This window comes from Zea mays, chromosome 3, assembly GCF_902167145.1.
Source record: "Zea mays cultivar B73 chromosome 3, Zm-B73-REFERENCE-NAM-5.0, whole genome shotgun sequence".
Lineage (NCBI taxonomy): Eukaryota > Viridiplantae > Streptophyta > Magnoliopsida > Poales > Poaceae > Zea > Zea mays.
In genome coordinates, this window is record NC_050098.1 from 49,333,917 (window position 1) to 49,357,044 (window position 23,128).

General features: G+C 42.6%; 1 protein-coding gene across 1 annotated transcript; it reads left to right on the forward strand.

The window, feature by feature from the left end:
• Window positions 1–713: 713 nt before the first annotated feature.
• Window positions 714–22,652, forward strand: LOC103650053 (poly(U)-specific endoribonuclease-B). Its single transcript, XM_008675720.4, has 5 exons — window positions 714–958; window positions 1,661–1,766; window positions 21,585–22,175; window positions 22,251–22,322; window positions 22,414–22,652. Exons 1-5 carry the CDS (start codon window positions 714–716, stop codon window positions 22,648–22,650), a joined length of 1,251 nt encoding a protein of 416 aa, XP_008673942.2. The 3' UTR covers window positions 22,651–22,652.
• Window positions 22,653–23,128: the final 476 nt, after the last annotated feature.

Genomic DNA, 23,128 nt, shown 5'->3' on the forward strand with positions numbered 1-23,128 from the left:
TCATATTACAATTGTACCTTCTTGTACCTTCGGCTTGCCAAAAGGTGAGAGAGCGAGAAGAGCGCAAGAGCGATTACAATTCAGCGTGAACAGTACGGTGTTACTATTCATCTATTTATAGGCGCGGGACGTAGCCCGGATAAAAGTACATTTATGTCCCTGGTAGATACCTATAATCCTAACATGAATTATCGAGGACTATAAGGTCTTTAGCCCCTTTCAGTCATCATCATGCTTTTGAACTTCGTCAATATGTTAGGCCGAAGGTCCTTGGCTCTAGCTTCGTCGCCCACTCTTTATCTCCCTTCATTCCGTCATGAGAGAAGTTCCTCATCCCAAAGCCGAAGCTTCTTGTAACTATTCATAATCATGCTGAAAACATATAGTTAGACACATTTTTGAGGACCTTCGGAAGAGGAAGTCCCCCCAATAGTATCCCCTCGCAGTATTAATTTGTTTCCTTGTAACAAATTTAGACTGCGATGTGAACGAAGGCTTTTAGCCGAAGGTCCAAAAAAACACCTTCTTCGCTAGAATAGCGAATGACACGGACATGCCGGACCCACCAATTCGTGGGGCGCTATGCATATAAATATGAGCTCGTATTGGAAGCGTTTCTTGTGCTATTTCGGTTGCTTACACTGTGCTCGCCATTTTAAACTTTCTTGTTTTGTGCGACTTTGAGCTTCGGCATTTCAACAAGTTTTGACTTGATGGTTGGTGAGAAGAAGACTGTCGACCCGGCGCTATCTGAGTTTTACGAAGCTATGGAGAGGACTAATGCTGAAAAGATTGCACATGAGACATTGGCTGGGATATCTGAGAGTTCCAGTGACAGTGACGGCTTTGATGCAGAAAGTGAGAATGAGGGTGCTAAAGATTGGCCCTGGAGGCCAAGTCATGTTGTCTTTGGAAAGTCAACAATCAAACAAGGACAGATTGATGCCATGAGGGGAAGGTATTTTCGTGACATTTCCATTATGCGGGCTGGAGGGGAGAGTAATGTCCCTCTGCCCGAAGCTGACGAGGTGGTTGCCTATAGAAGTTTTATGAAAGCGGGGCTTCGGTTTCCTTTGGATAGTATGCTGGTCGAAGTGCTGAAAACCTTCGAAGTCTACCTTCATCAGTTTACCCCTGAAGCCATCATCAAGATAGGGGTTTACATTTGGGCCATGAGGAGCCAAGGTCAAGAACCAAATGCAAAAAAAATCTGTAACATGCATGAATTGTCTTATGAAACGAAGGCCACTAGAAAAGAACAATATCACAACAACTTTGGTTGCTATGGCTTCATAACCCTCTTTGAGGTAAGCAACCCAGTTCCAACATTCCGTAAGAGATGGCCGGGAGTCTGGATGCAAGAATGATTCTATGTGAAGAACGATCTGGTTGAGAGGGAAGACATCAAGGGGATTATCCAATGTCCTATATGGTCTCACTTCGACATTAGGAGACCATCCCTTGCCCTTGGGAACGACATACAAGCGTGCCAAGCTTCTTATAACACAGTATGCACTTACATAGGCACCAGGGACTTAGTCCAGGAACACATTGCCTTCAAGGTGTGGCCACTCGGGAGTGGGTGGGAGATGCCGAAGGAGACTGTTGCCGGGTCTAGTCAAGGTGGCTTGGTTTACTTGCAATACACATTCAAATACAGGAGCCAATTTGACGAGCCAAATGACGACTGGCTAGATGCCATTGACGCAACCAGTGATGAGTTGCTTGGCGCCTACTCAAGGGCCAAAGATGATGCCATGGCAGAGGTCTTCGGAGGCTGAGGTAAGAAAAGGTTGAATAGGGTTTTTGATGTTATTGGTTTCGTATACCCAGATTACTGCTATCCTTCGTGAAAGCAGGGAAAGAAAAGAAGAGTTGCTGCTTCGGCGATTTCTACTACGCCGAAGCCGAAAAAGTTTAAAGTTTTGACACATCGTCCTAAGCATACTGAAACAGCGGCAGAGCCGAGGCCTGCTGAAGGGTCCTCTGCTGTTGATTCAAGCCACCCTGAAACTGTCGAAGCTAGGGTGGAATCGGCCGAAGAGCCAAAAGTGAAGATAGCAGCGGAACAATCGAAAACCTTGAGTACATTACAAGAAACAAAACGGCCGAAGGTACAAAATATTGCTTCAGTAACTCCAAAGAGAAGGAGGATGGCCAGTGTATTGGACGCTGTTATAGAATCAGTGAAGGTGTCAACTCCTGCCTTAGTGTCTGCTTCAGAGGAGAAGATTGTAAAGGGATCTGCCAATGCTGGCACAGCGCAGGCTACGATTGAGGCTGGGCCCTCAACCTCCACCGAAGCAAGACCTTCGGGGGGCGCTGAGGAGGGTGCTGAAGCAAGGCCTTTGGAGGCTGCTGAGGGACCATCACTATTAAGAAAAGAGGGTGCTACCGAAGAATCTGAGTTCCCTGCCCCTGGAGCATCAACTGAGGAATTATAATTTATAGTGTGTCATGCTTCAGGGAAAAATTATCGAAAAAACAAATTGCTGAAGCGCAACACTACGCCAGGGATCTGCAATACCCTCGAGGGTCATTGGTGTATGGTGGGGATGATGTGGATGACTTTCTTTATTGTCTGCCTAACAATAAAGAAATTGATGTCTATCGGGAGATGACAGACAATATAGGATATCCAAAGCTTGAGTTAGGTTTGTCTGCAATGACGAAGGACCAACTCGCAGATAGCCTTGCCTATAACAGTCTGAAGGTGGGAACACTTTTAACTTGTTAAAGAGCAGATTATTTTTTGTAGTTTATTTCCTTTTTAGTATGTGTTTATCGTTTATTTTTGTAGGGCTTAATTCTGAGCAAGGCTTTAAAGGCCCAAAAGAAAGCTGAAGATGAAAGCTGCTAGCTAGCGCTTGGAAATCTTTGATCAAAAGTTATTACACTAAGGAATGAAGCTCTTGAAAAAGACAAAATACTACTCTCCTTGGTGGATAGACTGAAACTAGCGAAGCCCAGCTTAACGCACAAGCCAAAGCTCATAAAGCCGAAGTTGAAGATTTAAAGAAGAAGCTCGCTGAGATGAATGAAAATTTCGAAGTTGCGAAAGCAAAACAAGAAATAAATGAAATGGAAATAGCAAGAGCGCAGAAAAATATTGAAGAACTTCAGGATTCCAAATAAAAATACTACGAAGTATCCATGAATTGCGCGAAGAAACTTAAAGATAGCTTTGCAAACGTGGGTGCATACTCATCGGAGCAAAGATTTATCAGAGGCGATCCCGAAGGAGTTATTCAATGGATCGGCGAAGAGGTGGAATCATTTGAAGAAATACTTAGTGACCGTGGAGATTTTTGTGCCTTCGCCGGTGCCCGGGGGGTTGCAGCAGTTTTGGAGAAAACTGGCTGTGAACATATTAAGGCTACAGCCTAGGCAGAAGCTATCTTCTCTGCAGACGATACAAAGGAGCCTTCATCCGAAGCTACTTTGATGGGCGGGAAATTTTATTCTGATATCTGGATGAAGGGTGGTCGTGAGATGGCCGATGAAGCTATAAAAAAGAGTGAAAAATAATCTCACGATGCACGAGTGGAGGCAAAGGAGGCTGAAGAAGCTGCTGAACACGCATTGATTATAGGTATCCCCTCTTTTTTTAGAAAACTTTTTGTCTCGTTGTTTGTTTATAGCTTCGAAAATTCATCATTATGCTTTTTATTTCAGCTGGCCTTTCGCCACCACTGAAGCCATACAATCCTGAGGCGGATCCAATAATGAAAGAGGCTTTAGGTGTAATGAAGATTGCTAACGAAGTTGTTGACGAAGTCGTCGACAAACTTTTACATGAAGCCGCCGAGAGGATACTGAAGGAAGACTAAATTCTTATGTACTAGGAAATGTAATATTTGTATATGGGTCAAACATCAAATATTTATATGTATATTAATGTAATATATTTCTTTGTGTTGCATGAAATTTGTGTACATACCATTTTTAAGCCTTTGGCGAAACAACACCTTCCCTTCTTTTCATGCTTCGCAAAGAAAAATTGCTCCCTCTATTGATTGAATACCTCATACTTTGCCACGACTGTTGTATAATAACATTGCTGACGAAGATTTTCCTGTTGTGTAAAATTGTGTCTCACAAAGGTATACTTTGTGCTTCGACACATTGTTTCATAATCCATCGAATATTTCTGGAGGAGCATTTTTCCTTTTGCACAATTTTCTTGCTGATGCGATATGATGTATGATGTAATGCTATGCGAAATGATGTGATGATATGATGCAATATGATGTTTATGTTGAAGATAAGCACCCACACGAAAACACACCCAGACTTTGCATTCCCTTAGGAACGACTTTGGAATCTCTTCACCTTTTACGTAGGTGGTATTTTAGCTCTGCATCCCCTTAGGAACGACTTTGGAGCTATGCTCTGCACCCCCTTAGGAACGACTTTGGAGCTTCTTCACCTCTGATTTAGGTGGTGTTTAAGCTCTGCATCCCCTTAGGAACGACTTTGGAGCTTCTTCACCTTTGATTTAGGTGGTATTTTGGCTCTGCATTCCCTTAGGAACGACTTTTGAGCTTCGGGACTTACTCTGCGCTCCCTTAGGAATGGCTTTAGCTTCAGAACTTACTCTGCGCTCCCATAAGAACGACTTTGTAGTTTCAGAACTTACTCTGTGCTCCCTTAGGAATGACTTTGTAGCTTCAGAACTTAATTCTGCCACACTCGATGATGTAACGACAATATTATTACATCAAGTTGAAAATATATCCCTCCTGTATTGTTTTTCTTCCAAGAAAATATAAAAGGCAGAAAGAGTTAAGATACATCAAATCGTCATATTCCTTGGTCGAGCCACTGTAGTCCTTTTAGTAAATATGCTTCGACTCAGGCACTGTGTTGTTGACTGTGCGAGCTTCGGACTCCTCCCGACGGTCGCGCTGTTGCTGAGTATGATTGCGGCCTTCTGGTTGTTGATTGTGGATTAGTGGTAGTGGTGGTGGCAACTGGGGCCAGGAAGCTCGGGAATGGCTTGCCGAAGAAACAGAAGTCGTAGGTTGTTAATTGCTTACGTATTCTGGGTTGTATGGGGAATAACATGAAGCAATGTGGAGGACCTACTTCGGCTGATTCTGCCGTGTCTCAGCTTCAGCAATTTTCTTCTGCTTCTGAATTGTGACTTGGCATGTTTTTGTTGTGTGGCCCTTGTCCTCGCCGCAAAAAAGACAGTACAACTTTCTGGGTTGATTGCCAAACCTTCCTCCACTGAAACTTCTTCCTCCTCTGTGCCTCGGAGCCGGTGGTCTGAAAGAAGTCTACTGCATGCTCGAAGACTGAGAACTGTGATGGCTATGCTGAACATTGCTGGCCCTTTCATCATTGGCATTGGAGTTGTGAATTGATCGAACATGCCTGGGATGAAGTCTCTCTTCGAAGCCCCTAGTCATTTCAGAAAACCTGTAGGCTTCCTCCCTTCTTTGGTGAAAATCATTATCGGCCCGGATGTACTCATCCATCTTCTGAAGGAGCTTCTCCAGGGTCTGTGGAGGCTTCCTGGCAAAATATTGAGCTGTGGGTCCTCGCCAAAGTCCCTTGATCATGGCCTCATTGGGCACTGTGGGCGCTTGTGCTCTCAGGCGCAAAAACCTGCGGACATACACCTGAAGGTATTTCTCATGTTCTTGCGTGCATTGAAATAAGGCCTGAGCAGTAACTGACTTCGTTTAAAAACCTTGGAAACTGGTAACTAGCATATCCTTGAGCTTCTGCCATGATGTAATTGTTCCTAGCCAAAGAGAGGAGTACCATGTCTGGGCCACGCTTCGTACTGCCATGACGAAGGACTTTGCCATGACGGTGGCATTACCCCCATATGAGGATATTGTTGCCTCGTAGCTCATTAAGAATTGCTTTGGATCCGAGTGCCCATCATACATGGGCAACTGGGGTGGCTTGTAGGATTGTGGCCATGGGATAACCTGCAATTCTGCTGCTAGAGGGGAAGCATCATCAAAAGTGAAGTTACCATGATGAAAGTCATCGTACCGTTCATCTTCGTTGAATGAGCTCTCCTGACGAAGCTCCCTGTGCTGAGGCCTTCGGTCCTGGTCATCTTGAGTAAGATGACACATCTCTTCAGTGGCTTCGTCAATCTTCTTCTAAAGGTCGGCCAGTCGAGCCATCTTCTCCTTTTTCATTTGCACTTGCTGATGGATGACATCTAGGTCCCTGATTTCCTGATCGATTTGCTCCTCCTGAAGAGTTGGGCTAGGAGCCTTCCTCTTTTGGTTCCTGGCCTCTCACAGAGAGAGGGCATCTTGATTTGTGTCCAGAGGTTGCAAAGCAGCCCCTGGCACCGTTGCCTTCTTCGGCGGCATATCGAAGATGGATGATCTTCCGAAGGTTGTGGAAGTGAGTTCACCGGAGGTGGGCACCAATATTGGTCACTTATTCTCAAATGCTATAAATCAAGAACAAGGCAACACAATTGTCAATGGTTAAAGACCTTCGTCTTTCGAGATATTATTTCCTCTCGGACTTAATGATCTTCGAACGAAGGTCATGACGGACACACCTTCATCATTTTATCATATAAATATGGACATAAATAAGAAAATGGAAGAATACGGATAAATGAAGACAACAACTGTTATATATCAATGATTCACTTATTGTTATCTTCATTAAATATGAATAAGCATTAATAATATTCATATTACAATTATACCTTCTTGTACCTTCGGCTTGCCAAAAGGTGAGAGAGCGAGAAGAGCGCAAGAGCGATTACAATTCAGCGTGAACAGTACGTTGTTACTGTTCATCTATTTATAGGCACGGGACGAAGCCCAGATAAAAGTACATTTATATCCCTGGTAGATACCTATAATCCTAACATGAATTATCGAGGACTATAAGGTCTTTAGCCCCTTTCAGTCATCATCATGCTTTTGAGCTTCGTCAATATGTTAGGCCGAAGGTCCTTGGCTCTAGCTTCGTCGCGCACTCTTTATCTCCCTTCATTCCGTCATGAGAGAAGTTCCTCATTCCAAAGCCAAAGCTTCCTGTAACTATTCATAATCATGCTGAAAACATATAGTTAGACACATGTTTTAGGACCTTTGGAAGAGGAAGTCCCCCAACAGCCTCCAAACAAGTATTCCTATCAACCAAAGGCCCATGCACCTCGACAAAGTTTGAGTTCATGTTCTGTTTTGCAGAACAACAAGAAAGAAAAGTGGTTGCCAAATATGTTGGCAATTACAGAAATGTTTATCATGACACTTATATTTGGGTTCCTATCATTTTAGTGACTAACATGCAAGGACACAAGAGCATTTGGAGACCTAAATCAAGGAACTAAACTTGTTTTGCAGGCATATTCCTCTGGTGGGTCAAGTTGGGTGCTTGACAGCGGATGTACAAATCATATGACTAGATAAAGGAGTATGTCTAGTTCAAATTCCCCAACAACATATTCAAATGAGAATAACATATTTGGTGATAATTCCAATGGGGGTGTGATTGGTATCGGTAAGGTTGCTATAACTCTCGAGCATTCATTTTCTAATGTCTTACATGTTGATTCTTTGAGTTACAATTTGTTGTTTGTCTCCAATTATATGAGATGGGATACAATTATCTATATACGGATGATGGTGTCGAAGTCTTTAAAAGGGATGACTCCTCTATTGTCTTTACGAGTCTCCTCAAGAATAAGCTTTACCTAGTTGATTTCAACAAAGGAAAGGCTAAGCTTGAGACCTGTTTAGTGGCAAAATCTAGCATGGGTTGTGCAGCACCTCAAATTTGTCTTTTATAGCTATTTTTTCAAATAAAATCCTTAGAGAAGTGTGGCCAATATTATTTTGCATGTAAGATTAAGCTCTTTGTTAGTATATTCTTTTTGGAGCATGTCTTTTGTTCGTTAAGTTTTGAAATGATTTGTTTTCATATCCCATTAATGTGAGGTTCTCATCATTCTTTCTTAGAAAAAACTCAAAGCTTTATTTACTTTATAGTTGATATTTTATTTTGGGTAAATATTTTCCCCAAGTATTTTAAAGTTTCCTAGAATTTCAAATTTTGTGTTCCTCTCTCCAAGAAAAGAGTTTAGAAAAAGAAAAGGGTTTAGAAAAAGGAAAGAAAAAGAAAAAGGAATTTCCCCTCCCCAGCCAACCCACGACCAGTTTCGGCCTAGGCGGCCCAGCAGCCCATGCGCGCGCCCCACCTCTCCCCTCTCTCCCAGCTGACATGTAGGCCCGCCTCCCTCGTTTCTCTATCACGTGGGGCCTAGTCGTCAGCACCCCTTTCTCCTTTCCTATTCTTCTTCCTCTCTCCCCTTTTCTTCCACATGCTGATCTCCGGCCGGAATGGAAGGCCGCCACCACCTGATTCTCGCCCTCCTACACGTTCCGAGCCGCCCCATGATCCTCTTCCATTTCCTCCTCGCCTCCTTTCCTTGCTTCATTGATCGCAATCCCGAGATTGGCTGGACCCGAACGATAAACCATTCTCGTCGTGGTCACCTTCCATCCTTGCCGCGATTGCCCAACCCCTCTCCCTCTCTATAAAATCCAAAGGCCCCGTTCATCATTGCCGCAAGCCAAGCATCGCTCCCTGTTCGTGTTCTCGAGCTCTCGTCGTGTCGTCGTCCCAAGCTCCGCCCTCGCATCGCACCGCCTTTGCTCGTCGTGGACATCATCGTCGACCCCTGATCGGAGCTTCTAGAGTGCACAAGGAGGCTCCAAGACCCGTTTCCGAGCTTCCCCATCGCTCCAGTCACACCGACCATCACACCACTACCTCGAGCTCCGCCATCTCTCAGCGCCAGCCATCTTCGCTGATCAGACCCCCTCGATAATGCATCATTTATGCTCGGCTTCTTCCCAGTCCCTCCCAAGCCTTTTCCCTATTCAATTCACCCAGAGTGCCATGTTGGCCAACTCCAGCGAGGCGCCGCCGTGCGCTGGCCGCCGCACTATGCCCCCTCGTCGCTGGCTTGTCGACCTTGGAGCCGATCGAGTTAAGCCAAACCGGTCGAGCCCAACCATCGGATCTAGATTGAGCGACCCAAATCAAACGGAGCCGAGCCGACCAAGTGATTTAAATCTTGGCCCTCGGATTCTGATCGAACGGTCCCAGATTAGCCATACCCCTTCATCTGAGTCGCACCATCACTTTTTGTGAAAAAACCCTGCGTTAATAGATTAATACTGAGTTGTTTTTATATTTCAAATATCCTTTCAGATAGTGTCTGGAAGTTATGGATTAGCCCTTGTGTTTTTCATTTATAAGACCCGTCATCCGCGACCTGATCCTTTTTTACCATAGCCCCTTGGTTTTCAAAATAGGACCTGGAGGCCCCTGATCTTTACATAAAACCCCCATACTTAGTTTTTTTTATTATAGATAGGACCCTACAACCTTATTTTCTTTATAACTTGAGTATTTTAGACCCAAATGATTTTGTTCTTATTTTGTTATTGTTGGGGACTTGTTCTCAAATGCTATGAGTTAAGAACAAGGCAACACAAAATGTTAATGATTAAAGCCTTTCGTCCTTCGAAGCATTATCTCCCTTAGGTTATAATGATCTTCAGACGAAGGTCCTGAAGGACATACCTTCATCATCGCAGTAAATATTAATAAAAGAAGAAGCATATAAAACATGAGAGACAACATGAATAATTATACAACATCTTCAATATATCTTTATTAAATCATCATAAATGAACATGAACAATATTGAATTACAATTGTACCTTCGGCTTGACACAAGGCAAAAGTCCAAGCGTGACGCATGAATGAATACCAGTCATCGTGAACAGTACAGGGGTACTGTTCATCTATTTATAGGCACAGGGCGTAGCCTGTGTAAAATTACATTCATGCCCTTTTTGTTTACTATTGACTTAAGGATAATCCAACGAGGACTAGATAGCCTTTTCCCCTTTAAGTCGGTTCCTTTTTCTGCCGCTGAGCCGAAGCTCCCTTGCGCGTAGCTTCGGAGCTGCATCATCCTTTGTCTCGACCATGCTTTTCATATTGTGTACAGTTTTATTCCGAGTCTAAAGGTACCTGTACATATATTACACTTGGGAAACATTGTTAAATCATGTTTTTGAGGACCTTCGGAAGACGAAGGCCCCCAACAGTAGCCCCTCGCAGTATTAATTTGTTATAATAACTAATTTAGACTACGACGTGAACGAAGGCCTTAAGCCGAAGGTCCTTAAAAACACCTTACCTTTGCTAGAATAGCAATAGTCAATGACAGACAGGGCCCTTCAAGTTACAACGCGCTGGGCGTATAAATATGAACCCACACCGGCAGGATTTGGCATGCCATTTCTGCCATTTGTGTTATTGTGTCAAATTTTTAGCTCTTGTTCACTAGCTCTTGCTTGATTCTTGAGCCTTCCGAGCTTCGGTTCAAAGACGTTTTCGCCATGTCCGAGGAAAAGATGACTGCAGAGACGAAGCTAACTGAGGAAACAAAGTTGTTTGAAGAAAAGAAAGTTGCGGATCCTTTTATTGTTGGGTTTATTGAGTCTATGTCAAAAACAAACAGAGAAGATTACTAAAGAGATACTAGAATGTTTGTCTGAAGATACTGATGACAGTGATAGTTATGATGTGGAAAGTGGGGATGAAGATTCCGAAGATCGACCCTGGCGACGAAGCCATGCTGTCTTCGGAGAATCGACTATTAAACAGAGTCATCTTGACAACATGAGAGGAAGGTACTTTCGTGACATGTCTATCGTGAGACTTGGCGGAGACAACATCGTCCCTGCCTTTGAGGAAAATGAAGTTGTTATCTACCGAAGCTTTTTTAAGGCTAGTCTTCGGTTCCCTTTAAGCAAGTATGTGGTTGAAGTGCTGAAGATATACCAGATCTTCCTTCATCAGATCACTCCCGAAGCTATAATGAGGATGGGGATTTTTGTCTGGGCTGTAAGGAGTCAGGGGCTAGAGCCAAGCGCGAAGTGCTTCTGTAGTATGCACGAGCTTTTATATGAGATGAAGGCTACTGACAAAGAACAGTACCATAACAACTTCAGTTGTTATGGATTTATTGCTCGCCCCAACGCAAGCCACCCGGTGCCAACATTCTGGAAGAGATGGCCCAAAGCCTGGATGGAGGAGTGGTTTTATGTTAAAAATGATTTAAAGGCAAGGGAAGACATCAAAGAAATCATCCAGCACCCCATCTGGTCTCGCTTCGGCCTCCGAAGGCCGAAGGTGGAAATTAACGACACTGTTGAAGCATGTCAGAGGGCTTTTAGCACTGTGTGTGCCTTCATTGGCACAAGGGATTTGATTCAAGAGCATATATCCTTCAGGCTATGGCCACTTGTGGAGAGCTGGGAAATGCCGAAGGAGACCACCGCTGATTCTAGTGAGGGTGGTCTGGTCCGACTGAAGTATACCTTCAGATTTAGGGAGAAGTTTGATGAGCCAAACGACGACTGGCTGAAGTGTATTGAAGCTACGAGTGATGAGCTACTTGGATCATACTCCAAGGCCGAAGATAATGCTCTGTCCGCAGCCTTTGGAGGTCGGGGCAAAAAAGATTAAACAGGGTATTTGATGATATTGGCTTCGTATACCCTGACTACCATTTCCCGTTACAAGGGCAAGGGAAGAAAAGAAAAGTCGCCGCTTCGGCCACCATTGCGGCTGAGCCGAAGGGCAAAAAGATGAAGGTTCTGACCCACCGGCCGTGTTACATTGAACCGGTCGTGGTGCCTAAATTTGGCGAAGGAGCCTCTTCAATTGCCGAAGCAAGACAGGCTGCTCCAATTGCACAGAGCGCTGAAGAACCAACTGTAATGCCGAAGACACCTACAGTTGGGCCAACCAAAGCTAAAGATTATAAGGCCGAAGAGCCACAAATTGAAGAAATGATGAAAATGCCAGAAATTTTGAGCCCTCCAATAGAGGCAAAACTGCCGAAGATGCAAAAGGCTTCTACCGCGACTCCCAAGAGGAGGAGGATGGCCAACGTGCTGGATGCTGTGCTGGAGACTACAAAAGACTTGAGTCCTGCTCCTACAAAGAAAATTGCTGAAGCTGCCAAAGCGCAAGCCAAAGCCGAAATTGGGCAAACAGAAGCCGAAGCTACGAAAACTCAGGCTGAAGCCGAAGCTGGGCCCTCAGCGCCTGTCGCGATGAAGCCTGTCGCGCCTGAGGAAAAATCAGCAGGGTAGATTGCACCTAAAAAGATCGAGACTCCTACTCCCGAAGCTTCGATCGAAAATGTTGACTACATAATTCGACACGCTTCGAGGAAGAAATTGTCAAAAGAAGAAATTTTGGAAGCCAGACACTATGCACAAAAGTTGAAACATCCGGAGGGAGCTTTAGTGTTTAACGGCACTGAAGATGACAACTTCTTATACTGTCTCCCGGACAACAAAGAAATATCTGTTTGCCGGGAGATAGGTAAGAGCATGGGATTCCCGAAGTTGGAAGATGGCCTTTCAATTTTGTCGAAGGATGATCTTGCTGACAGCTTAGCATACAACAGCATAAAGGTACGAAAAATATCTTTGATGCTAGAAAATGAAGTATTTTATTGCCATGCTCAACTATTCTTTTTTGCGGGGCTTTATTCTTAGTAATGCCTTGAGGGCGCAGAAGAATGTTGAAGACGAAGGCTATACAATAGCTCTTAACAACTTTCGGTCCGGAGTGATTGAACTAAGAAACGAAGGTCTAGAGAAAGATAAGATTTTGATTTCATTGGTAAACAAAGTAAAAGAAGACGAAGCTAATTACAAAGCTCAGGCCGAAGCATAGAAAACCGAAATTGAAGATCTTCGGAAACAACTGGCCGAAGCTAAAGAGAATTGCACGCTCGCAGAGGCTAACCGAGAGATCAGCGAGTACTGGAAAAATTATCTAGAGAAAAATGTTAAAGAACTTCTCGAATCCAAGGAAAGATGCTTTGAGAAATCCTTGGATTGCGCAAAGAAATTAAAAGCTAGCTTCGCCAAAGTGGGTGCCTATTCTGCTGAAGAAAACTTCGTACGAGGCGACCCCAAGGGTGTCATTGAATGGATAAGTGCAGAAGCCGAAGCCTTCGAAGAAATTTTATGTGATCATGGGGATGTTTGTGCATTTTCCGGTGCGCAGGGGATTTCAGTCATCTTGGAGAAGGCCGGGTGTGATCATGTTAAGACCATGGCCTAGGCCGAAGGTGCCTTCTCCGTAGATGATACGAAGGATCCTTCAGCCGAAGCAACTTTAATGGGCGGGAAATTTTATAACGATGTCTGGGTGAACGGTGGCCGAGAGCTAGCCCACAAAATTATAAAAAAGAGTGAAAAAGACACCCACGACGCTAGAGCAGAAGCAAAGCGAGCTGAAGAAGCTGCAGAACGTGAAAAGCGCATAGGTATTATCTTTTGGCTTTTTAGCTTCGGTGCTTGCTTTGTGGCTTCAAACTAACCAATTTTTCCTATTTCAGCTGAACTACCTCCGTCGCCGGAACCATACGATCCCCTAGCTGATCCAAAAATGAAGGAGGCGCTGGACATCATAAACATGGCTAAATCCATTGTCGACGAAGTCGTCAACAAATTACCGAACGAAGTTGCAGAGAAAGTTCTTAAAGAGGAATAGATTTTATTGTAATAAGCATTTTGAAAACTTGATGTATACAACAAATGAAGGAAGATTAGGCTTCTATTGTAACAAAACTATGTAATATTTGAAGTGTGTAATATTGAATTGAATATGTAAATTATTCAGTTTATTTCTTTGCGATGCATGAAATTTACATACATATCATTTTTGAGCCTTTGGCGAAAAAACACCTTCCCTTCTTTTCATGCTTCGTAAAGAAAGAGATCCATGCTTCGTAAAGAAAAAGATCCATGCTTCGTAAAGAAAGAGATCCCTTCTTGTGACAAGGCTGATAAAATTGTATTTCCCGAAGCTTACTTCATACCTTAGCATATTTTCATTTTGACGAAGCATTTGCCGAAGGTTGGCTTCGTATTTGATTCTTGTGCCATTGATGCAATATGATGTATGATGTAATGTTATGCGGAATGATGTGATGGTATGATGCAAAATGATGAGGATGTCGAAGACACATACCCACACGCCCACACTGAAACACACAAGCTCTCCATCCCCTTAGGAACGACTTTTGAGCTTCTTCACCTTATATTTTGGTGATATAAGTTCTGCATCCCCTTAGGAACGTATTTTGAACTTCTTCGCCTTCTATTTTAGCGGTATAAGTTCTGCATCCCCTTAGGAACGACTTTTGAACTTCTTCGCCTTATATTTCGGCGGTATTTGGCTCTGCATTCCCTTTGGAACGACTTTTGAGCAGAAAACTTACGCTGCGCTCCCTTAGGAACGACTTTTTGTAGCTTCAACAATTCGGGCTCTGCATTCCCTTAGGAACGACTTTTTGTAGCTTCAGCAATTCGAGCTCTGCATTCCCTTAGGAACGACTTTTATGCTTCGTAAATCTGTGAAGAAGATATATTTCATTCTGATAGAAGCAAAATCATTACAAGAAATTAAAACTAAATTTACATTGCTTGTTCCTTATTCAAAAAGCAAAATGACATAGAACATAAAAGTATTTCAGAAGCAGGATATCGCTCAATATATGTACTTCGATTCTGGTACAGTACTATTGACTGTACGAGCTTCGGATTCCTCCCTGAATTCATGTTGTTATTGGGAGTGCTGGCGCCCTTCTGGCTGCTGGCTTCGGGAATAAGTAGGTTGTAGTAATGGTGGCGGTGGGAGCTGAGGACAAGAAGCCTGTGAATGGCTTGCCGAAGCAACAGAAGTTGCAGGTTGGTTGCCCACATATTCTGGTATGTAGGGAGAGTGGCACGAAGCAGTGTGTAGGACCTGCTTCGGCTGATTCTGCCGAGCTTCTGCTTCGGCAATCTCTTTTTGCTTTAGAATAGTGATCTGGCACGTTCTTGTAGTGTGGCCCTTGTCCTCACCACAGAATAAGCAATAGATTTTTCTAGGCTGATTGCCATATCTTCCTCCGAAGCCCCTACCGCCTCTGCCCCTTGGAGCTGGTGGCCTGAAGGAGCTTTGCTGCTGTCCCAAAGATTGTGAGGTGTGCTGTGGCCTCTGAAGCTGGCTTCCTTTATCATCATTCTGACTGGAGCTGTGGATTGATCTGACATGCCTAGGGTGGATTCTCCCTCCGAAGCCCCTAGTCATCTCAGAAAATCTATAAGCTTCCTCCCTTCTTTGTCGGAAGTCATTATCAGCTCGGATGTACTCATCCATTTTCTGAAGCAGCTTCTCCAGAGTCTGGGGGGGTTTCCTGGCGAAGTATTGGGCCGTAGGTCCTGGCCGAAGACCCTTGATCATGGCCTCAATGACGAACGATTTCGTTGGGCACTGTAGGCGCTTGTGCTCTCAATCGCAAGAACCTTTGGACATACGCCTGAAGGTATTCCTCATGGTCTTGTGTGCACTGGAATAAGGCCTGAGCTGTGACTGGCTTCATCTGAAAGCCTTGAAAACTGGTAACCAGCATGTCCTTGAGCTTCTGCCATGACGTGATTTTCCCTGGCCAAAGAGAAGAATACCATGTTTGGGCCACGTTTCGGACTGCCATGACAAAGGACTTTGCCATGACAGCTGCGTTGCCTCCATATGAGGATATTGTTGCTTCATAGCTCATCAAGAATTGCTTTGGGTCCGAGTGCCCATCATACATGGGTAGCTGAGGTGGCTTGTAGGATTGTGGCCATGGGATAGCCTGCAATTCTGCTGCCAGGGGAGAACCATCATCAAAGGTAAAGCTACCATGATTAAAATCATCGTACCATTCATCTTCGTTGAATGAGCCCTCTTGACGAAGCTCCCTATGTTGAGGCCTTCGGTCATGATCATCTTGGGTAAGATGACGCACTTCCTCAGCAGCTTCGTTGATCTTCTTCTGAAGGTCGGCCAGCCGGACCATCTTCTCCTTTTTCCTTTGCACCTGCTGGTGAATGATTTCTAGATCCCTGATCTCCTGGTCCAACTCCTCCTCCTGGAGTGTTGGACTGGTGGCCTTTCTCTTTTGGCTTCTGGCCTCTTGCAGAGAGAGAGAGTCTCCTGGTTTGTATCTAGTGGCTGCAGCGCAGCCCCTGGCGCTGTTATCTTCTTCGGCGGCATGACGAAGGTTGATGCTTCGCTGAAGATTGTGGAAGTGAGTACACTAGAGGTGGGCGCCAATGTTGGGGACTTGTTCTCAAATGCTATGAGTTAAGAACAAGGCAATACAAAATGTTAATGATTAAAGCGCTTCATCCTTCGAAGCATTATCTCCTTTAGGATATAATGATCTTCAGACGAAGGTCCTGAAGGACATACCTTCATCATTGCAGTAAATATTAATGAAAGAAGAAGCATATAAAACATGAGAGACAACATGAATAATTATACAACATCTTCAATATATCTTTATTAAATCATCATAAATGAACATGAACAATATTGAATTACATTTGTACCTTCGGCTTGACAGAAGGCAAAAGTCCAAGCGTGACGAACGAATGAATACCAGTCAGCGTGAACAATACGTGGTACTGTTCATCTATTTATAGGCACAGGGCGCAGCCTGTGTAAAATTACATTCATGCCCTTTATGTTTACTATTGACTTAAGGATAATCCAACAAGGACTAGATAGCCTTTTCCCCTTTAAGTCGGTTCCTTTTTCTGCCGCTGAGCCGAAGCTCCCTTGCGCGTAGCTTCGGAGCTGCATCATCCTTCGTCTCGACCATGCTTTTCATATTGTGTACAGTTTTATTCCGAGTCCGAAGGTACCTGTACATATATTACACTTGGGAAACATTGTTAAATCATGTTTTTGAGGACCTTCGGAAGACGAAGTCCCCCAACAGTTATGTTCATAATACTATGTTAAACATTTAGAAGTGATTTTTATAGAAGTTTTATAAACTCTAAAAATTGGGTATTTCTAGATTATTGATAATGACTAGAAATATGTTTTCTCGGCCAAGGTTTTTAAAATAAAAAGAGGCTTTGTTTCCAAACAAATTTAGGAGCAAATAATAGAATAAGTACCTTTTTCTATAAGTGTATTTATTGGTACCTTCTCTTGTTTAATGATCGGTGTATGCTTATTGGATGTTGTATGTTTATTTTATTTTGCATGTGTGCTATTAGAAGATACTTGCGTGCTAGAGAATCAGGATCAGTTCGAAGAGGAACCTCAAGATTTCTGTAAAGAAGGCAAGTTGGACTCCTTCCCCTGCATTTCTAATTGATCTCAATTCATCATGATAATTAAGTTTACCATTTTATGATATGCATAACTTGATGGGATTGCCTACTTAGCATTCACTAGTCTTTACCAACCCATACCTTGATTAAACTTGGGTTTATGCTTCGTTTATTAGTTGCTATTGCTTTAACTGGGATTAATGTTGTCACTCCTTTATGCTATTAATGTTCCATGGATTAAACTTGTGCTATCATTATGGTTAATTGGATAATTAACAAGATCATATGTGATAATTGGAACATGGAGTGACCACTCAGGAAAATAGTGCAACCACGAGTGCCATATGGCTCTAGCTTTGGCAACTAACCTGATATGCTTAGTGCTTAGTAACCTTACCTGAAATATGGGCAAATGGGAAAGCGGTCGATGGTGGCAACTCATGTTAACATGGGGATGTAGTCTTGGCTAAGCTACCTTGCCCAGAGGGCCTCCATACTGACTTGGAATCCTTGTGGATTGCTTCGTACTAAGTATGTTTTTTGAAAGCCTCATAGTGGATCCCTAGCCATTCACCTTGGAAGTGAATACGGGACACGTGAACCCAGGCTCGACGGGATACATGGCTTGTGGGTAAATTTGTACCACCTCTGCAGAGTATATAAACTAATATATCAGTCGTGCTCATGGTTATGAGCAGCCTGGACTCTCACATGATAATCGAACTTGAAGATGGAGAGTAAATCAGGTTTCCTTTTGGATTCAAGTGGTTCACTTAAGTGTTTTGCTTAAGTGGTTTCAAGATGATGATTAATGATACTTATTAGTTGGGTTTTGGGAATTCTTGACCCTTAGTAAATAGGTGTTGCTAATAAAAGTTTGACCAACTAAAATGCTGACAACATAACCTCTCAGCCATCCTTGCTAAGCTTTGCATCTTTCCCCCTCTTGATCAGCACCCACCGTAAGTGTGCTCACCCTTGGTAAATTTTGATCAGAAGGATGTGAAGAAGAAGGCTTTGAGGAAGGCATTGACGAATTCTAGATCTAGCGATGCGTCGGTCATCTTCCTATGGAAGATCACCCATGAGAACTGTTCTGTTGTGATGGAATAATGCTTAAGACAATTATGTCACTGAGTTGTAATAAGTACTCTATTTTTATTTACGTTTCAAGCATTGTCTTATGATATTTTACACTTGTGACGTCAACATATGCATGAAAATGGATCCTGGCACACACATACTATGCATTCAGTTTTGCCCCTAAAACTGGGTGTGACAGGTTGGCTATGGCATCGCCGACTAGCTCATGTTGGGATGAGGAACTTGGCCAAACTTCGAAAAGACAATCATAGTCTTGGACTAACAAATGTTGAATTTGAGAAAGACATGATCTGCACCGCCTGCCAAGCTGGAAAGCAAATTGGTGTACCTTACCCACCAAAGAGCATCATGACCAATACTCAACCTCTGGAGTTGATTCATATGGATCTCTTTGGACCGACCACCTATCTTAGTCTTAGGGGTAACAAATTTGGACTAGTCATTGTTGATGATTATTCTCATTTCACTTGGACATTCTTTGTCTTTGATAAGTGCTAGGTATAAGACAAAGTAAAGACATTTGTTAGGAGGGCACAAAATGAATTTGATATTCCTATCAAAAAAGTAAGAAGTGACAATGGGACCAAATTTAAGAACATTTAGGTTTAAGAGTTTCTTGATGATGATGACATCAAACATGAGTTTTCAACTTCATATACCCCCCAAAAAATGGTATCGCAGAGAGGAAGAATAGAACAATAATTGACGTGGCGAGGACAATGCTAGATGATTACAAGACCTCAGACCTCTTTTGGTGTGAGGCTGTCAACACTGCTTGTCACGCCATCAACCATCTCTACTTACACAAGAAACTCAAGAAGACTTCATATGGGCTTCTCACATGTAACAAACCAAAAGTATCATACTTTGGAGAGTTTGGGTGCAAGTGTTTCATTCTTAACAAAAATCCCCAAACCTATAAATTCGCACCTAAAGTTGATAATTGTATTCTTCTTGGTTATGAGTCAAATGAACATGCCTATCGTGTCTTCAACAAAACCATGGGTCAAGTTGAAGTCACTATAGATGTAACATTTGATGAATCTAATGAGTCTCAAGTAGAGAAAGTTGATTCAATTGTTGTAGGAAAGGAAGATCCACCATATGAGGCAATCAAGCAAATGGCTATCATTGATATTAGACAATAAGAAGATCAAGCCACTAGTGATGAGAATTCTCGAACTATTGCTGCACAATTTCCCTTGACATGCTAAGTCAAAAAGGGCAGCACACACTTGCTGAAATTCAGCAAGGTGACAGTGTCGTCCATCTACCTTGGCAACAACTTCTCCAAACCTACATCACCATTTCAAGGCTAAATTTAGAGCCTATATTTGAACAAAAAGAAACTGAAGGTCCAAAAGAAGAGAAAATACCTATATGTTTACTCACAATGCATACTACTTCTTCTCCCTCGCATTTGCCCGTTACAGAACAGAAAAGTGCTTAGCTCTCTCTCCTCCATTGCTCCCTCTCAAGCTTCTAAACAAATCTTTGATTCCAACCATCAAAACTTGAGAGAAAGGCATCAAACTTCCTTTGGAGCTCCTTTTACCTTCCATAACTATTATCGTGATCTAAATTTTATGTTTAAATTTTAAAACCTGACATCATACCATCCTTGGACTCTTAAAACCCTTTAAATTACCTTCCTACTATGTTGTTTCATCATTTTCATTAATAAAAATGAAGCGGATAAATACCAAATAAGCCTTTTCAACCATAAAAGATGCACTAAAATTCTAAAGATTACAAAAATCGTAGAGATGGATTGATACCTAAAAAGCCAAACACAACATTTAGAGCTCTTAAAATTTTATGTTAAATCTTCAAAGATAGATTCATCTATAAGGACAAAATGAGAAAATATAAAGAAAAAGCTAAAAAAATCTAAGAAATATTCCAATCTATGGTGAATGTATTTTATAACATGTTTGTAAGCCTAACCGTAATCAGATACCGCACTTTTTACCAGCCTATTCAAACTTACTACCATTGGTACTTAAACGTGAATCATTACTATTACCATTTACGTTGCATTTTACTAGGTATGTGCCCGTGCGTTGCCACGTACGCACAATTACATAAAAACAAACATATATATCCTTGGCATCAATATACCACAAATCATTTGCACAACTGAATACCACCACAGTTATAGATAGACAAATCACACACTACAATCCACTGAATTTTTGTCGCCCCTTGCAACAATACAAAAGTTGTTTGATAAAATTATAGTGTGCAACGATTACATAGAAATAAACAACATATATATTCTCGACATCAATATATCAAAATCATTTGCATAAATGAATGCCACCACAAGTATAGGCAGACAGATCACACCCTACAATTCACCGGATTTTTTCCCCTTCCCTATGTGTCCAATGTAATACAACAATAATATAGGCTTGATATGGCAAGACACCTATGCGACCTGTGCGATGGCCGATCCGATCGATCAGATGGTCACCTTAGTCCAGAGAGCTCCATGGCTTCTACACCAAGCGAGCATTCGTCCGCTGCAAAATCCATGTACTTTTGAAGTAGGAGCTCCGATGAGATGAACTCTGGCGTGTCCACGTTCTGCGACACCTCCCATCTCTCTGTGAGCCTGTCTCCTTCTAGCATCCTGATCACCTCGAACATTCTAGGCCAGTGAGACAGGTGGTACTGACTCAACCCTGCTTATGGTTCGTTGTTTTCAGGGGCCAATAATCATGGCTATTTTTTTCTTATGATGCAAAAGCATCATGATCTAATTTCTAAATAAGAATATGAAAAAGACAAGTATTTTTTAGAAGCATGTTGTAATGGCCTGTTTGGTTTGAGTAATAGAGTGGGCCATCGTTATCTCACTCCTTCTTGTTTGGTCTGTGGGATATTCACTCCTTGAGACCGTTGCAGAATGTGATCTGTTAGTGTTAAAGATGCCACTTGTCGACTCTTCCCTCTTTGCTCATCTTTGAATGAGGAAACCAGAATATGAACCAAGTCAAGATAATTGCTCTGAAGTTTTATTTTAACTGTATCAATAGTCTGAAGTTGTGTCGTTCTGTTAGACCACACCAGTTTGAGCTTTATTGCTGCCTTGCTGGTGACAGATCTGACCAAACCAGGTGTAGATACACGGTTGCACCCCATTTGTTTCTTGTAAGACTGTTACTTTTACGTCCACATAAATCAATTGACACTCTAGTTGAATGGTGATAATTGCGTGTTCTAAAGCTTTCTTGTACTATCTAAACTCTGAATTCACGATATTGCATAATGCAGTCTGAAGCATGGAATGGATACAGAAAGCCACCATCAGAACAAAAGTACTCTGAGGATGTCGGTCATATCCACCAAGGACTCAATTTCGAGCCCACCAGGGAGGAGCTGGATAGCTTATCGAAAGCGTGTAGCCGACTTTGGGAGCTCGATATGAACCGTATCGTTCCTGGTAAGGACTACATAATCGACTGTGGCGAGGGGAAGAAAGTTTATCAGAAGGGTGATATGGCATCCGAAAGCTTGTTCAGCTGGCTAGGCGACGATGTGCTAAGAAAACCCACCTACTCACGTTTTTGCGCACTTCTGGATAACTATAACCCCCACCAGGATAAGCACGAAGAAATAGCTTTTGTTGAAGAGATCGCCAGAACATCGCCAATTAAGTACTTGCACCGGTACTTAGTGCAGAAGGGGGTTGTGCCTCAGGACTATGAGGACTTCAAGAAAATGCTGACATCCCTATGGTTTGATTTGTATGGAAGAGGTGGCAACTCTAGCTGCTCTACTGCCTTTGAGCATGTGTTTGTTGGTGAGATCAAAGGACCGGGACAAGGGGAAAGTGAGGTATCAGGCTTCCATAACTGGATTCAGGCAAGTTCTCGTGTTGTTAATGAAATCTAATTTCCTCATTTGAACACTAACAGGTATTCCATGACTAATTTGCAGTTTTACTTGGAAGAAGCCAAGGGAAATGTGGATTACCAAGGTTATATATTTCCAAGGCGCCGTGGTGAATCGGTGATTATATTACTATGTAGCTAAGAATTGATGCAACGCTGCTGTGCATATGAAAAATGTTAGCTAAAATGTTCTACCCTGGTCTTGGCAGCCTGATTCAGAGATACAGCTGCTGATTGTTCAGTTTGAGTGGCATGGCGTGCTGAAATCAGTATCCAACACGTTGATTGGCGTCAGTCCTAAGTTCGAGGTTGCACTCTACACGTTGTGCTTTTTTGTTGGAGGGGAAGATAACCGCGTCGATATTGGCCCATACAGTGTGAACGTCAAGTGCTACCGATTAGGGAATAACAAAATTGGATCAACCTTTCCCATTGCAGAGAACTGATTATCTGGTGCTATGCTTCTACAGTTTTCCAAATCTTCAATTTCTTCGTTTTATAATCAATTACGTGAAGTTAACACTGTACAGTTCATGGTCAGCTGGTTACTTGTGCAAGAAAATGTAACATACTATTCAATTTGTTGCTGCCATCTCCAATCGTATTGCTACTTGCACTACTAAAAAGTTGATGACCGAGACTTTCATGTGTGAACGTGTTTATGTTTGGGTTATGCTGATCTTACTATGTTTCACATTTACCAGAAGATACAGTTAGTGATAGCTTAATGATTTTTCCTGGTCTCACACTTCAGACTTGTTTTGGCCAGCTTGTTTGTTACATCCACAAATAGCTGCATGTCAGGTTACTTTAAAGTTTAAACCTTATAAGTATGAGTATTGGATGAAAGAACCTGTTTTTTAATAATGTCTTAATCTTTGGTTGACTTTGTAGAGTCTGGGGCCATAAGGCCTTCGAATCTAC

Bases quoted from the DNA above. Each gene is read 5' to 3' on its own strand.
- LOC103650053 (XM_008675720.4), top strand. From the start codon at position 714: ATGGTTGGTGAGAAGAAGACTGTCGACCCGGCGCTATCTGAGTTTTAC. The intron at 959-1,660 runs GTATTTTCGTGA...ATTCAAATACAG, and splicing joins ATTGATGCCATGAGGGGAAG to GAGCCAATTTGACGAGCCAA. The intron at 22,176-22,250 runs GCAAGTTCTCGT...ACTAATTTGCAG, and splicing joins GCTTCCATAACTGGATTCAG to TTTTACTTGGAAGAAGCCAA.